Genomic DNA, 16,881 nt, shown 5'->3' on the forward strand with positions numbered 1-16,881 from the left:
TTCAATCCATTTGGTTTTTACAATTTCGTCCACTACAAGTATCTCACAGGTATTTGTCTACATCAACTTTAATATACGCAGTTAGATGTAGGTTTCAATCAGGAAAATGACATCTTTCACCTACTCCATCTAGGGTTTAGGGTTTTTATATCAAATGTCATGCACCATACTAACTTTAAGGTATTATCATATTCAATTCATTGCATGTTCAATTTACACCATAATGGGGGGATTAGCATACCTACCACCCATTAAGAAGGTAGGTTAAAGTTGAGCCGAGAAAGAGCACGCAGTACATGCTTTGAATTTTACGAAAACTTTTGTTTTTGGACAAGAAACGTGTTCTGCTAATTTAATGTTACAACTAGAAAATGTGATTTGCAAATAAATTGAAATTGATTTGAGGGTGACAGATAAGTAATGGTAGAAGAGATAAAACGGTTCCACATGGTGGTAGCCTCATAATTCATTTGGGAATATACTATTTAGGGCGAGCATAATTCGATTCCACTAAAAAAATGTAAAAAAAGATTTAAATTCTAAGTTAATCTAATTAAGTTATTTGAATTAATTAATTTTTTTGAGTCTATTTGAATATGAAATTTAAGTTTCGAATCAAATCGAGTTAAATTTTACAATTCGAATAACTTAAATAACAGATTAGTGTAAATACACATGTGGTCTTTGTCAATTTTGAAAATGAACAAATTGATCACTCTCTCTCAACAAAAATTACAAAAAAAAAATCAAAATACTTACAAAAACCCCAAATTTTATATTTTTTAAAAATTATAATTTTTTTAAAAAAATCTAAAAAATATATAAAAATTCTAAAATAAATAATTTTTGGGACCTAAATAAATAAATTAATTATTCAAGTTTATAATATTAAAGTATATTTTTTTGCTTTTATTTTACTTTGAAAGATTTTTCAAAAATATATGGTTTCAAATTTATATATTCTAATTTGGAATTGGTTATATTTAACAAAATTTTAATTTAACATGTTTAAATTTTTTAAATTTAACTTAAATAATTTCATTTTATTCAACTTGATTCGATTTGAAAAATATCAAATCAGATTAAAAAAAATTAAAACTTATTAACTCGTAATCAACTTAAATATAAAGTTTTTAGTACTGAAGTAGTTAACAATTGCAATTGCTATTGCATTTAATGTAATGCCCATTATTTCGTTACATTTCCACCGCAGATCCGACCGACTATAAAAGAAAATGTTATTTAATTGTAAATATTATCAAGTTAATATAGGAAAGATAATTCATAAAAATTGTTTTTACAGGAAAAAGTGAGTATAATCACAAATATAAATTACATGTGGTAATGATTTAAGTAATTTCGTATGGTGGACTCGGATTTAAGTATAACTTTGTATATGATGAGATTTAAATAAATGTATTTTAAAAGATTAATATTGTGATAAAAATGGGAATTTAAAAGTTTCGGATAAAGTTTTATGTTTTTTTTAATTTTATTATAGGTTTTGGTTATATCTACTTTTTTTTGACACATGTGTAAAATTTTCTATGGCCCCTCTCAACCCATAAATAGGAGAATAATGCATTTCAACTCACTCGAACTCACGTCCTCCTACATTGGCAATAATACTCATGTCAATCGAGTTAAGACTCAATCGACAATCTTTATCTTTTTTATTTGAGAGTGAATAATTTTTTTATAAATGAAATGTTAGGTTTATTGTACTATGAACCTATTTGGGAATTTTTTTTTTCCAATTGGGTTTATTTTGATGTAATAAAATATAAAATGTTGGGGATCGACCCATGTAAACAACGAAATAATAAAAATGAAAAAGAACACATACAAATATTTTACGTGGAAAATCTTCTCAAGAGGATAAAAAACCACGAGCAAAAGAGATTTCAGCTTTTCACTAATGAGTAAACAAATAGGAGTACAATATGGAGAAAATAAACCTAAATGTCCTAAACGTAGAAACTCATACCCCGAAAACAAAGCCCTAACTCTCATAGAGTTCTCTCAAAAGGAGGACAAAATTATCGCCATAGTTATCATGAAAACTCTCACCAAAACACATTTGTGACTACTTTTTGTCGCCTAAAAAAAAAGCTAGATACAATGGCTTCCTTTAAATAGGCTAAAACTATAGTCCTAATATGACCCCTTTAAATGTTTTTTTTTTCATTGGAAAAAATTAAAATAAATTAAAAATTTATGAGTAATTTGATGAAGACACATTTGTGAACTCAAATGTGTTTTTGATACGCAAGGCTAAACAAAACCTACACTAAAAATGTATGTAGTCTAGCGAATAGGGGAGAAATTAAAGGAAAAAGGAAAATAAGGGTACCTGGTAGGTAATTTGGTGAAGACCAACTAGTGATGATGTACGTATCTAAAATTAATTTTACCAAATGTAGATATATTAGTCATAGACATTCCTACTTAGGACTTCCAATGTATATTGTTTTATTTTTCTTATTATTTCTATTTTAACTTTGGAAGGTGATATATAAATATTGCTTTTGTGTAATTTTATAAAAAAAAATTAATTTGAATGTATGAAGAAATTTTTTGATTTAATTCAATTATCGTAAACTATTAACACGATTATTGATATAATATCATTTTAAGTTTACACGTTATTACACAAGCAATTATATTTATACAATATAATTAAAAAATTGATGCATTTTTTTTTTGTATTTTTCATGTCCGTTTTATGGTTCATATTCAGGGTTTGTGGCTATATCTCCCAACAATATGGTCTCTAAGATTCAAACTTGCATTCTCTCATTGGGATTGCAATGTGTTTTATCATTGTACCCAAAATTTCACGTATATATTTGAATCAAAATCAAAATTTCATGTGTATAATTATATCAAACCAAAAGTCACGTATCGAATTACAAATCGAGTAAAGTTAATGTGTAATTTTGAGGTTCATCCCTTAAACAAATAATCGATTATCATTTTTAAATAAAGAAATACTCTAAATTTTAAGATTATTAACTTAATAAGAGTTTTATCATGATGCATTCAAAATGTTGGTGAAAATTTATGTAAAAGAATAGATTTAAGTTTTTATTGAAAAGACAAATTTGACTCCTAAGCTCAAGTATAACAATTTATAAATTTAGTTTCGGTGTAAATTGTTTTGTTAAAAGAAAAAAACAACATTATGATAATATTATAATTCAATCTAGATAAAAAGCGAGACATATTATAATTATACATGATGGGATTTAGAGACTTATGCATATAATTGTGTATGATAGGTCTCGAACCTAGGTACTCAAGACCCAAGATCTTGAGTTGACGTCTGATTAACTCAAGACCCATATTAGGAAATATAATGTAGGTAAATTCTTATTATTGTTAGGTTAAAATTCGTTGTTAGTTCATATACTTTTACAAAATTTAAAATTTAGATACCGTATTTAAAAAGTTAAAAATTAAGTTCTATTTTATTTATTTGAAAATCTCAATCCAAAAATTAAAATTGTAAGTATTTTATTTCAGATTTTGTTAATTTAGAATTTTGATTAGGTTGTCATTATATGATATAGCATATGATTAATATAAAATAAACATACTAAATTGATAAATTTTGACAAAAACTACCGACGACCATAATGATTGAATTAGAATTTTCAAATTAAGAAAATCAAAAAATTGAAATTTTTTAACTTTTAAAAATACAATGATTTAGTCTCAAATTTTACACAAATACATAACGTCATGACACATTTTAACCTTATTCCTATTATATAATAAAAGATAGCTTGTTAGGCAGCGATTGCTTCCCAAGCCATTAAACCATGTGGGCTATACCTATTTCTTAAATACAACATAAACCACATGTTAAACTAACTCCTAGAAATGATAGTTGGTTGCCCTTGCCTCCCTCTTCTCAACTCTACCCATCTAATTCTATTTATATATTTTACAAATTATAAAGTGTGGCCAAAAGATTTTTCATACATTTGATGAACCCCTAATGTCCAATTACTTAGATAGTAAGGATAATTTATTATTCTAGATAGTTGTTTTTTTGTTACTAACTATCCAATCAGTAATAATTTCGAGAAATTTTGTTCCTTGCATGAATATTTTTGGGAACAATTTCTTGTTGAGAATGGTTTTTTTAGAAATAATCTTGAAAGGTTAGCAGGATTCTTGGATTATTTCACTTTTGAGAGTATGGTTTATAAGCTCAGATACGAAAATTGTTGAAAATTTTTTCTTAACTCTTTTTTGGGAATGCAAGTACTTTTTCCTTATTTCTTTAATCAACATCCGTTGCATTGGCACTTAAAAGCCTTCTTTGCTAAAATACTTCAAGCGGGCGCAATTTTCATTAATCGTCATTATAGCCATTTAAGTAACCACTTCCAATTTCACTACCCACCATTTTTAGCACATTCATGCCCATCTTCTCTTCATAACTTCCTTTTCCAAAGCTTATAAACAGAAATTTGAGGGTCTCATTTAGGGAGATCTTAACACCTTAAAATTCTCTCTCCAACTTTTTTTCTACAATTATAATTCTCAACCCTTATTGTGGACAACACTGCCATCTGTCACCGCAATTGTTTTTTAAAATTTGGTACAACTATTTTCCCCGTCATCTCTCCATGACTTCTCATTTTATTAGATTGTAATAATCCCTCACCTTAAAAAAATTATTTACAATTATTATTGCTATTAAGGTTGTAACTGGGAAGTTTTCAAGCTTCTAGAATGTAGATGCTAATTTTTCTGGGATTTCATCATTCGAATTGGACCAGTCTGATGGTGTGTGTATATTTGACCTATTGCCATTTGCTGTTTCCCGCCGCTAAAATTGCTGCAATTTAAAATCCCCAATATTCCCTACCAAATTTTGAGGTTTGGAATCAAAATTTTCAACAACTTAAAATGTTATTATTCTAGAAAATATATATATATTTGACCGAATTAATTATTCTTACATAAATATCATCTAGGAAGTGCCTAAATGCATATTGCAGGGTTTCTTTGGAAAGGAAATAAAGGGTGGTGGTGGGACATGGGTGCACCTCTCAGTTGTGTTTTAAAATCATGCACTAATTACTCTCCAACTTGACCAACCTTTATTACAATGCACTGCATTTGATACACCATTCTCCCTGAGAAGTAAATATTAAATTATATGGCTATAAAATTTTAGTAGGCTCCACTCCTATTGAATCGAATTCAAAAATTTTGAGTTAATCGAGTTGATAAGTCCCATTTTATTATCCTATCAAGTTGAATGAAATAAAATTCAGGTCGAATCGAATTGAGTGAAATTATTCGAATTAAATTAAACTTTGTTAGTATAACTAATTTCATATTAGAGCACTTAAATTTGAAACGATATATATTTGAAAATTTTTCAAAGCAAAATAATAACAACAATAATAATAATAATAATAGATACTTTAGTATCGTAAATTTGAATCATTAATTAACTTATTTATGTCCCAAAATTATTATTTTAGAAAAATTTTAAAATTTTATCTTTCTTTATATTTTTTTAGAATTTTTAAAAATTATATAAATTTTGTAATTTTTATAAATATTTTAAATTTTTGAAAATTATTTTGATTACTTTTGTAATTTGAGCTAAGAGAGAAACTAATTTGTTTATTTTCAAAATTGATAGGGACCAAAAGGGTATTTACATCAATCTGTTATTCAAATTATTCAAGCTATTCCAATTGTAAAATTCAATTTGACTTGAATTACTTAGTCGAGTTGATTCGAATAACTCAATTCAATTAACTCGAAATTCAAACTTTTTTTTTAATCAAATCGAGTTTTACTTACCCCTAATTTTGCAAATTGAGTTATAATTCAATTAGTATATGTATAGAAGGATGTGAGTTTAAACACGCTTCAGTGTGTTTATTATCTTATTTAAGGGGTTGAAAGGATTATGAATAGTGTCCAACTATTTCAATCTTAATATATATTTTGATGAATTACAATAACAGAATAAAGCCTGAACAACCAACGCGACTAACACAACTCGAACCTAGGCTACTCTTGGGGCGGTGAACACCCTTGACTATCATGCCATCACATAGTTATCACTATTTAAGTTATATTTTACTTATATTTCAATAGTGTACTGTAATAATTGATTTTAATTATAAGTATTCACTTTATTTTGTGGCATAATCAAGTTTTATGATACTAAAAAAAATATGTATATATTGTAAGTATATCAAATATATTAAACGTAAAGTCTTTGGTTAAAATGATAAAAATTAAAACATTAAAAATGATATTTTGGGTTCAAATCTCATCAAATATATATTTTAAAAATTTTACATTATTTAAAACAATAAAAATATCCTCATAATAATATTGTTATTTTATGAAAATGTTTTCAATAATTACCCGTTAACTTGGCTAATATACTAAAAAGACCCTTAAAGAACTATTCTTTGTTTAAATAAGTTTTTTTTTACTATTTTTGTAATTAAATAAACCTCTAGCCTATCATTTTTATCTATGAAATTTTTTATTTTAATATTAAAGTATAAATATTTTGAATTTTAAAAATAATTTACCGTTTATCTTTGAATTTGATGAGAATAGTTTATTAAATAAAAAATAATATAATATTTTTTAAAGTAGATTAGAAAGATATTTTAAAATTTCTTGAAAGTAAATATATATAACATAATTAATTATTTTTCGAAAAATTCTAATTACTGTTTTAAGAGGTTGATATTGAAAATAATTTAATTTAATAATAAAATCAAGATTTTTGATGGGTAAAATATTAATACCTAAAAAATACTGTTGAATTTACCTAAATTGGTAAATATGTAGCTTATCCTATTTCAGTATTTTTTTATTTTTTATATTATTTAGGTAAAAAAAAACCCGATATTTAACCGGTATATGTTAAGCCACGTTGAATTTCTTAATTTATTCTTGCAAGCATATTCGGCCATTCAGTGATCAAAATAAGGTAAATTTTCTATTTCCAAGGCATTAGCAATAGCCAATAGAACAGAGGATAGCCCAGTGTGCGCCAGTTTTATTCTCTATTTTAGATGGTATATTCCCTTATATTTTTTATTTTTAAAACCGAAATTAAAATTATATAAAATAAAAATTAAAGTATCTGAAATTGATAATTGTGATTCAGTTTAGGGTAAATGAATTAGTTTATATAGATATTGAAATGGTAAATTTATTATTCTATTATGACTATTCTTTTAAATAGGAGTGTTCAAACAGTTAACTGATCGGTTAATCAAATCGAATTAGTATTAATCGAATTTATAGAACTTTTTAATCCTTTAATTGTTAATCGAATCAAATTTTTTTCAAAAAAAATTAACTAAACCGAAATATTTTGGTTTACCAAATTAACTAAAATTTATATGTTTTTTTATTAAAAATGTTCATTTGATCAATTTAGCCGAACTTAATCAAACTAGTAATAGCTTAATATATATAATAGATAATATTATTTATTAAGTTCGGTTAATTACCTAATTTTGAATTGAATTAACCGTTAATCGAAATTTTAAAAAAATTTTAAACAACCTCCGGCCAAACTAGATTGGTTAACTGTCAATTCAAACAGAAATTTGAATACCCACGCTTTAAACATATTTTTTTTATTTAGTTTGATTTGAATAAAATGAGTTTCATGTGAAAAAATTAAACTCAAACCAAACTATGCGGTTATGATGATAATACCAACCCGAAACCAGATTGAATAATGCAAAACCCAATCGATTTTTTCAATTTCTTTACTCAATCCTACAAGTTATTAATTAGTATTATTTTGGTGGAAGAACTCAAAATTTTGGGGAAAATATTAAACAAAATTATGTCATGGAAAACTTTAAAATAAACACATTGAGCCATCTTTATTAAGTCAAAAGTTAGCATTCTACGACCATTCACGTGATTTCAGGAAACACATCACATCCCACGCTACAGCAGCAGCAACAACAACCAAACAACTTCCACCTTTCTTTTATGAATAAAAAATATGAAATCTGAGACTGATTTTAACGTACGAAAATTATATGTTCAATTCATATTCTGTAGTATAAAAAAACAAAATAATGATGAATGATGTGTGAAGTTAGAATACAGAGAATGGATTAGGATGATAATGGGGTTTACAAATGTTATTGTTTAAATTATGTGAATCGTTAGTATTAGGATTCTCATCATTGCTACCTTTATTCTTCCCACCATCTTCGCCATTGGCGAATATTTCTTGGACAAATGACTCGACATCATCAAATCCTTTAATTCCTTCCTTGTTCACCACTGAAATCTCAGCCTCTGATTGTGCGGGAATATATGGCGGACGATCCATTTGCAGTATCAGATCCCAATCAATCCCCTTAAAATAATCGTGCCCTTTGATTCCTTCTAATGTGATCCGTTGCTTTGGATCTTTTTGCAATAATTTTCTTATTAAGTTCCTCAACGACGTCGGTTCGCCCACGAGGTCGGGCGGCTTCGTTAGGATCCGGTAAAAGGTCTCTTTTCGGTTCGGTCCCCTGAACGGCGTCGTCCCGTACAGCATTTCGTGGAGGACGATCCCTAGAGACCACCAATCCACGGCGAAATCGTGACCGTTGCCTGATATGATTTCTGGCGCAACGTACTCTTCTGTTCCAACGAACGAGTTTGATTTCTCTACTGGTTCTGACTCAGTAGTACGTTCCGAGTTGACACTTTCTTGAGATGCCGTGTCGTCCGGAGAGATTCCGGAGTTACAGCACCTAACAAAAGGGAAGAATCTCTTTTTCTTGACTGAGTCCGGGGGCGTTTGACTGACTGAGTTGCGAGGAATTGATTTTTCAGGCGACATAGGAGAAAGTTTCGTGGAAAGATCGAAATCTACAAGCATGAGATGGCCATTTTCTTGGATCATAATATTTTCAGGCTTCAAATCTCGATAAACAATGCCTAAATTATGAAGATACTCCAAAGCCAGAACCAATTCCGCCGCATAAAACCTGGGGAAAGAAATTAAGAAGAAAATAATTTTAAGTATTGCTTTCTTGAAACGTGAAATGAATCTCATTCAATTTCAAACCTAGAAAAATGAGACTGGAAAAAAGGAAGAGCAGTTTATTTATACCTTATAGTATCATCGGAGAACATTTTCTCAGTCTGCTTCTTTCTCAAAGAATTAAGATCACGACCGGGACAATAATCAATGGCATAACCGACGACTTTATCAGTAGCCAAAACTCCTCGCAACCGAGGTAAAAGCGGGTGGTTAAGATTCCTCAAAACTTCCTGTTCAAAACTAACTCTTCTATACTCGTTTCCCTCATTTCCATTACTAGTCTTGACTGCTTTATGATTCTTCTTCTCGATCGAATCTCGACATATTACTTTCAAAGCTAAAACCTCATCCTTCACTTTATCTCTGGCAAGGAACACTACTCCTTTCGCTCCTCGTCCTAGAGCCGTAACAATTTCCAAGCGATCTAAATCCAAGGTAGGGATCGAATGGTGTGGTCTTCGATTGAGTTGTTGTTGATCGTCAATCATGGCGGAAGCTGATAAAATTCGGCTGGTTTTAATGTTTATTTCCTGGGGTTTTGGGGAGGTGGTTGGTGGCAAACAATTTATAAGGAAGGAAGGAATAGTTTCAACCTTTCAATATTTCTTCTTATTTAATAAATAAATAAATAAATAAATAAAATTTCTTGCAGAGGAAGTTTTCAAAATTGAATGCCATTTCGCCTCGTGAGCAATTCCGGCGGTAAATGCCAGACGTCGTGCAATCAATGGGATTCTCTTTTTCTTTTCTTTTCTTCCTTTTTTATCGAGACTTAAATTAATAGTTGGGTGGTGGTGGTGCTTCTAGAAAACGTGAAGGGGTTGTTTCAGCCGCGGGTGGTGGTGGTGGTCAGGTGTTTGCTTGGTAAAGTCATAAAGTTTTAACTTTTATTTTTTTATCATATAGAAAAACAGCAAGAAACGCGCTTCTAAAGGTCTAACCTTTGGGGTTTCAAAGAAGTTACACAATCAAGAAGAAAAGGTGCGTGCTTGGACCGCAAGAAATCAAAATTACTACTTTTTTTTTTATTTCTTCCTATTTATAGGATGCATTAAAATTTATAATAATTATAATTATATTATTCCCACAAATTCGTAGTGTATACAATTAAATGTTTATAATATTTTAATTTTTTTATAATAATATTTTATTAAATTAATTTTTTATTTAATGTGATGCACGATATTCTAATCATAAAAAAATTGTTTTAAATTTATGTAATTTATTTAAAATTTGATTTTTTTTGTTTAGTTGTTTAAAAAAAATTTTCAAAAAAATTTATGAGTAATATTTTGAAGTTTAAAAACTTGTAAAATTTTTTTAAAAATACTATTTCAATTTTATAAAATTTTTAAAATGCATAAAACTTTTGATTTTTCTTTTGTATTGTATTTTAAAATGTTTTTAACTTTTTATCATTAAATATAAAATTTTTAAAATGTTTTAAAAATGTAAACAAAAAATTTATTTTTAAACACTTTTTAAAACAACTTAGTTTTAATATTATTCGATATTTTTATTTTCCTTTTAAATATTATAAATCTGCAGTGGGGCCTAGCTTCCCTAAAAATGAAAAATTGTCTACTTAGGCTCTTTAAAATTTTAAAATTTTAAATTAGTAAAGATAAAATTATACTTTGACCTCTTAAAAATAATAAAAATTTGATTTGATCCTTTAATTTGTTATTAAAAATTAGGATTTAGTTTAAACCCCTAAAAGAATTTTCTGATTTCACATATTTTAAATTTTGATTTAATAATAAAGCTGAAGGTGTTAAAATTTTAAGATTCTAAATTCGAGTCTTAGGTGCATAAATATGAAATGATTATTTAAATTAATAATTGTAAAGGTAGTTAAACAGCATTAAGATAATGACATGAACCGTCTTTGTGGAAGCAGGGTAAGGAAGCTACAAATGAGCAGGACAAGAAGGCATCACCTATCAAGGTTTTAGGCATTTAAAATGTGGTAGAGTAGGTCTATTATCACTGATCCATGTGGTTCCCATGGATCTAATTTAACTATAATTTACTAAATGTTATTAAAATAAAGTTATAATAACTTATTTGGTCCTTTAATTTTATAAAAGAAAACGTTAAAATGACTTCGTGTTTAATATTTCGTCTCCTTTAATTTTTAAACTTGTATTGTCTGTAAAAATACTTTGAAACAGATGAAAAAGTTAACTTTTTTTAGCTTTATTAACATAGCAATTCACATATATACCACGTCAGTAATTATTTTTAAGGTAAACTATAAAAATAGACACTTTTGTTTGCCTTAGATTATATTTAGTCACTTACATTATCGTTTTGTTACGAAGTAGTCAATTTGTTGTTAAATTCCGTTACCTCCCTTACCACAATCCTACGTGGCAGTCTAAGTGGATTTTAAATACCAACTTAGATGTTCAATCGAGACAATAATAAGTTTTTAATTAATTAAAAATTTTAAAGTAATTACTCCTTCAACTAGAAAAGAAAAATCATTCCTCTTCTTTTTCTTTTAATTTTTTTTTCATTTTAACTGGAAAAACTATTCTCATCCCAATTGGATATTCAAATTAGCATTTAAAGCTCATTTAGACTGTCAAGTAGGATTGTCGTTAGGGAGGTAACAGAGCTTAACGATAGAGTGATTACTTCGTAACAAAACGATAACGTAAGTGACTAAAACGTAACATTTCAAACACAAATGATTGAAATATAATTTAAGACAAAAAAAGTGACTGTTTTTGCAATTTACCCTTATTTTTATAAAAGGATTAAAGAAACCCTGGACCGAGCGTCAACAATGACGAATCAAATTCATTTTGACCCAATAGGGCGGCGACAGCGACTATTTCAGTAATGTCTGGATGGCAATTCAGACACCAAGAAAATTCCAAATGAGAAGAGGCCGAAGGCAGAACCTTCAACCAGGAAAATCAGCAAGACTTGGTCCAAGTACCAATTATGGATTTGGGCCATATATAGGCTGTAGGTCTAAGTGGACTCAATTATGCCACCCACCCACTCTAGTCTACCCATTCATTTATGGCAGTGGTAAAGCTCCATCCAACCTAAGCAATCATTTGCCCACCAAATGTGAATGCCATGCTCATCTAGCCTCTTTTCACTTCCAACTGGCTTAAGTTCTGCTATTAGTTTCTGTATTTTAATTTAATTAATTTAGTTTTTATATTTTTTAATTTAATAAATTTTGTTTATCTCAGGTTACATTTTAGTCACTTATGTTTGAAATGTTACGTTTTAATCATTTACGTTATCGTATTGTAACATTTTAGTACTAAGCCGTTAATGGTGTAACGATAAACTAATGTAGAAAGTTAAATCATCATTTCAAACAAAAATTTTAGGTTAATTTATATAATCAGTCTCCATATTTTTTCATTTGGAGTAATTTATTTTTTCTCCTTTTATGTTCTTTTAACTTTATTTTTTTCCCTTTATTTTCCATTCTCTTCTACTTCTCTATCTGTTTTCCTCCATTCTCCATTTTTTAACATAGTTTTTCTATGTTTTCCATTGGTTAAAACTAGTCCCTATACTATTATTTTTTTGAACAATTTAATTTTTTTTGAGTGAGGTAAACTTATGGATTAGTTTTAACAAATAGAAAACATAGAAAAGCTATGTTAAAAGAAATGAAGAAGGGAAGAAAACAAAGAGAGAAACAAAAGAGGAAAGTTAAAAGAACATAAAAAAAATTAAATTGCTCAAAATGAAAAAATATAAGGACCAATTGTAGAATTTAACCTAAACTTTTTGTTTGAAATGATGATTTAACATGCCATGTCAGCTTATTGCTGCACCTAGGGGTGAAGCCAGAACAATTTTTTAGGGGTGAATGAAATTTTATTTTTTAATAGTTTATATATTTATAATTTTTAAAGGATTAAATCAAAATTTTTATAATTTTAGGGGGCCAAAGTATAATTTTATCTTCACTAATTTAAAATTTTAAAAAAATATATAGATGGCCTAAATAGCAATTTTCATTTTAGGGGGGCCGAGGCCCATGCCACCCCCTAGATCTGTCTCTGGTTACACTATTAATGGCAATTAATGACTTAGTGACTAAAATGTTACAAAACGATAACGTAAATGACTAAAATATAACCTAAGGCAAACAAAAGTGACTATTTTAGTAGTTTATCAAATTTTAGTTTTGACCCAAATAATAGTAGTTAAATTCGTTTGATTAAATTCAATAACTAGTCTATATTCATCAAGTGGATTGTTCTAAGTTCGTATACTTTTCGAATTTTAAAATTTCAGTCTTGACGCAAATGATAAGTTATTAGCGAGTAATTTGTAAAAATAAAAAAACTGACACGACATCACAGATATAATAATATGTTTACCGTATCATATTTTAAAAATAAAACTTAATGAATTCAACAATATGATACTAGTACCAGAATTTAATTTTTTATTTTGCTATTTCCCTAAGACATCATTAACATCTATATATTTGCATGTTGCAGCTCCAATTAAATATATAAATTTTGGGTAAATTTTTTATTAACAATTGATAAATTTAAAATTCCATTATTGAATTTGCACATTTAATAATAATAATAATAATAATAATAATAATAATAAATGGTCCAATAAAAAAGACTATAGATTGTGAAGTTTGGCCATATCCTAAATCTGATTGGTATAATGGGTTGTCATTGAAAGTAACCCATCAGCTAATTTTCATCACTATTATTTAAGGGTGCTTATGATCATATGATAATGATTCCCCCACATGAAAAAGAATATCAATGTCTCTTTTGGAAAAAAATTTTTAAAAACATTAGATAATAAAATGTTACTTAAAATATACTAATTTTTCTAAATTAGTACTTAAATTTTTTTATCAAAATCAGTACCTAAATTATTAAATCGTTATCCATTTTATCCTAACTGTTAATTCCCGTATCGTAACTTACTACGTAATCAGGAAAAAAAATTAAAGAAAAACTAGTTTAAAAATCAAAATCATTAATGTTTTCAATTAATTCCTTGTTTCAAATTAATTTGTGCGTCAATTTCTTGTCTGGCTGTTTCTCAACTATTTAATGTTTTCGTGTTGTCTGCTATTTAATGTTTACGTAGTTTTATATAATTATATATTTATATGATTAAATTTTAGTTAGGGTCGGGCCAGACTCAATTAAAAATTTAGGCTAATTTGTTAGGGTCGAGTCCGGCTTGAAAAATGAGCTTAAAATTTTACTCAAGTCCGATCCAAATAAAAATATTAAAATTCGGGTCTAATTCGACTCGGCCATATTAATTTTTATATAATTTAAAATATATATAATAAATCAAAAATACTAAAAGCATCAAAATAAATATTTTTCAACAAATTGAAAATAAATTTTAAAAAATATTTATACTTAAATAAGATTAAGATAGATGCAACTTAACAAAAAAATGCCTCTAAAATAATAACAAAATTAACAAATGTCTTTAAAATAATAACAAAATTAATAATAAAATAAGTTTTATACAATATTCAAACAATAACAATAAAATAGTAGCAGAATAATAGTAAAATGGTCGCAAAATAAGGAGAAAATAACAAGAAAATAATATTAAAAAATAGATTTTTTTGTCCTTTAGTGAATTCGGGTTGGGCTAGGCCCGAGCCAAAAATGCCTTACCCTAGTCCCGGCCTATTTTTTAAACGGGCCTTATTTTTTGTCCAAGCCTATTTTTCGGGCTTATATTTTTGCTCAAACCCTCTTACATTTCGAGCAGGCCGAATAACCCAACCCATGAGTAGGTCTAGTTTGACATTGTTATTGTTGCAATGATCAGAAAGAGAACATGAATTTGAGTATATTTATACATAAAAAAATCATAAAAATATAAAACGAGCCAAGCTCAGACCTTGAAGGTTGAAGCTCAAGCTCGGCCTATATAATAATGAACTTAATTTTTTTTCTTAAACTCAATTTTTAATCCTCCTACTTCTGTCCAAGTATGAAAATGTCTAGTATTCAGTGTGGTGGTTGTTATTTTTGACATTTTAATTTCTATTTAATGTGCATAAATTCTTTTGAACTTCAAATTGTATAGTTCTGACTCTCAAATGCATCCCTCTACTTTACTAAAATTGATAAGTTAGTCCGTTTATTTTAATTTATTATAATTTAGTCTTTATATTTTATGAAAACTAAAAAGTTAATTCAATTAGGTAATGCTGCTAAACATATTCGTTAAATCAATGACATAAAAATCAACAATTCCATAATTTATATGCAAACAATAAATTTTAAATCATCTATGTCGGCTGATGAAGACCATAGATTTTGGCCAAATCAAACTACTCTTTCATGGCTGTAAGGTAACGTTTGGTGCTTTTCCATGTTATAATTCCGATAGAATGTGATTGTTGAGAAAGTTACTTTACAACATTTGGTATATATTAGAACGTATTGATTAAAATTCCAAGAAAGTTGCTCATTTGATTTACTAAGTACTCTCCTAGGAGTGTAATGGTAATTTACGAATTTATCCTTATTAAATAAAAGATAATATTCTTGTATTTAATTTTTATAATAAACTTTATTCTTAAAAAAATATTTGGATTAAATAGTTAATAATAAATTTTAATTAATTTTTTTTAATTTATAATGTTAATTGAAAGCAAATTTGTTTCTTGTCTTAATAATACACATAAAAAATCATGTATATATAAAACTTGTTTTTGGAATAAATTTAAAAATTATGTATATATAATATTTGCGAAGAATCTATCAAAGTAATAGAGAAAATCAAATAGTAAGAGTTAGGATAAAGGAAGCAGGCAATAGCTTCTCTCTGTTTCTTTTTTTAGGTTTATCAACAGATCAATACCATAAATCAATATAAAATAGGGTTAATTTTGTCTTAATAATACTTTTAACTTTCCAATCTACACGGGAAAGTTTTCTTCCTACATTTTATCATGGAAACCATATTACCATGTTCATGGGAAAGTTAAATTCTAAGTAAATAAAAATTGACATACCAAGCATTGGAATCACTTTTCGATTGATTAAATTTCTAAGAAAGTGACGACTTTTCATCATACCAAACATTACTTAAGATCAGTTTTCAAAAAAGGAAGAAGATCAAATTTAGACTTTTTTAAGGTTAAATTGTAAACTTTATCTATGTATTTTATAAAAGTTAAAGAATTAGTGTATTTACAATAATTAATTACAAATTGATCAGTCTAATTGGGTAATAATACGAAATGTTATCATTAATTAGCTTACTTCAAATATACAAATTTAATAATTCATGCCAACAACTTAGTGACAAAAGTATTAAGTTGTGAGGCATGAGAATTTAGATTCAATTTTAAGTAATTTCAACGATGGATAAAGTAGTAAAAATAATTGATGTGTGTACTCACAATAAAACTAATTTCCTAATTTCTATAAAGTAGAAAGATAAAATTCAGAATATTTTTTGGGATAAATTTGAGTAAAAGCCAGAGAAGGCTTTTTCCTAGAGAACCCAGAGGAAGTTAAAATATAGAAAAAGGGAAATTTAGGAATTTGCATTTATGTGTGGATAATGGGTGAGAAAAGACTCTGCAATCCTACCTAATTCACTCCTTTTCTTTGCTGTCTTATCAGTAAGGTCACTTCAGTACACATGATTTTGTTTCTTACATATGTAAGAATATTTATTTATATTCATGTCTTTCACAAATGCTTTGGAAGTTGCAATGAGAAAAGCCAGCACATGAACCAATTATAGTGCATCACATCAACAACAATGATTCATCATCATCATCCAAATAACTACAAACAACATTG

The 16,881-nt window shown here is 27.5% G+C and overlaps 1 protein-coding gene across 1 annotated transcript; it reads right to left on the reverse strand.

Moving 5' to 3' along the window:
* Positions 1 to 8,043: 8,043 nt before the first annotated feature.
* On the reverse strand, positions 8,044 to 9,558 carry LOC121203089 (serine/threonine-protein kinase OXI1). The gene is made up of 2 exons (XM_041116652.1): positions 9,140 to 9,558; positions 8,044 to 9,014 (listed from the first exon to the last, which is right to left on the reverse strand). Exons 1-2 carry the CDS (start codon positions 9,556 to 9,558, stop codon positions 8,126 to 8,128), a joined length of 1,308 nt encoding a protein of 435 aa, XP_040972586.1. The 3' UTR covers positions 8,044 to 8,125.
* Positions 9,559 to 16,881: the final 7,323 nt, after the last annotated feature.

This window comes from Gossypium hirsutum, chromosome A07 (assembly GCF_007990345.1).
Source record: "Gossypium hirsutum isolate 1008001.06 chromosome A07, Gossypium_hirsutum_v2.1, whole genome shotgun sequence".
Lineage (NCBI taxonomy): Eukaryota > Viridiplantae > Streptophyta > Magnoliopsida > Malvales > Malvaceae > Gossypium > Gossypium hirsutum.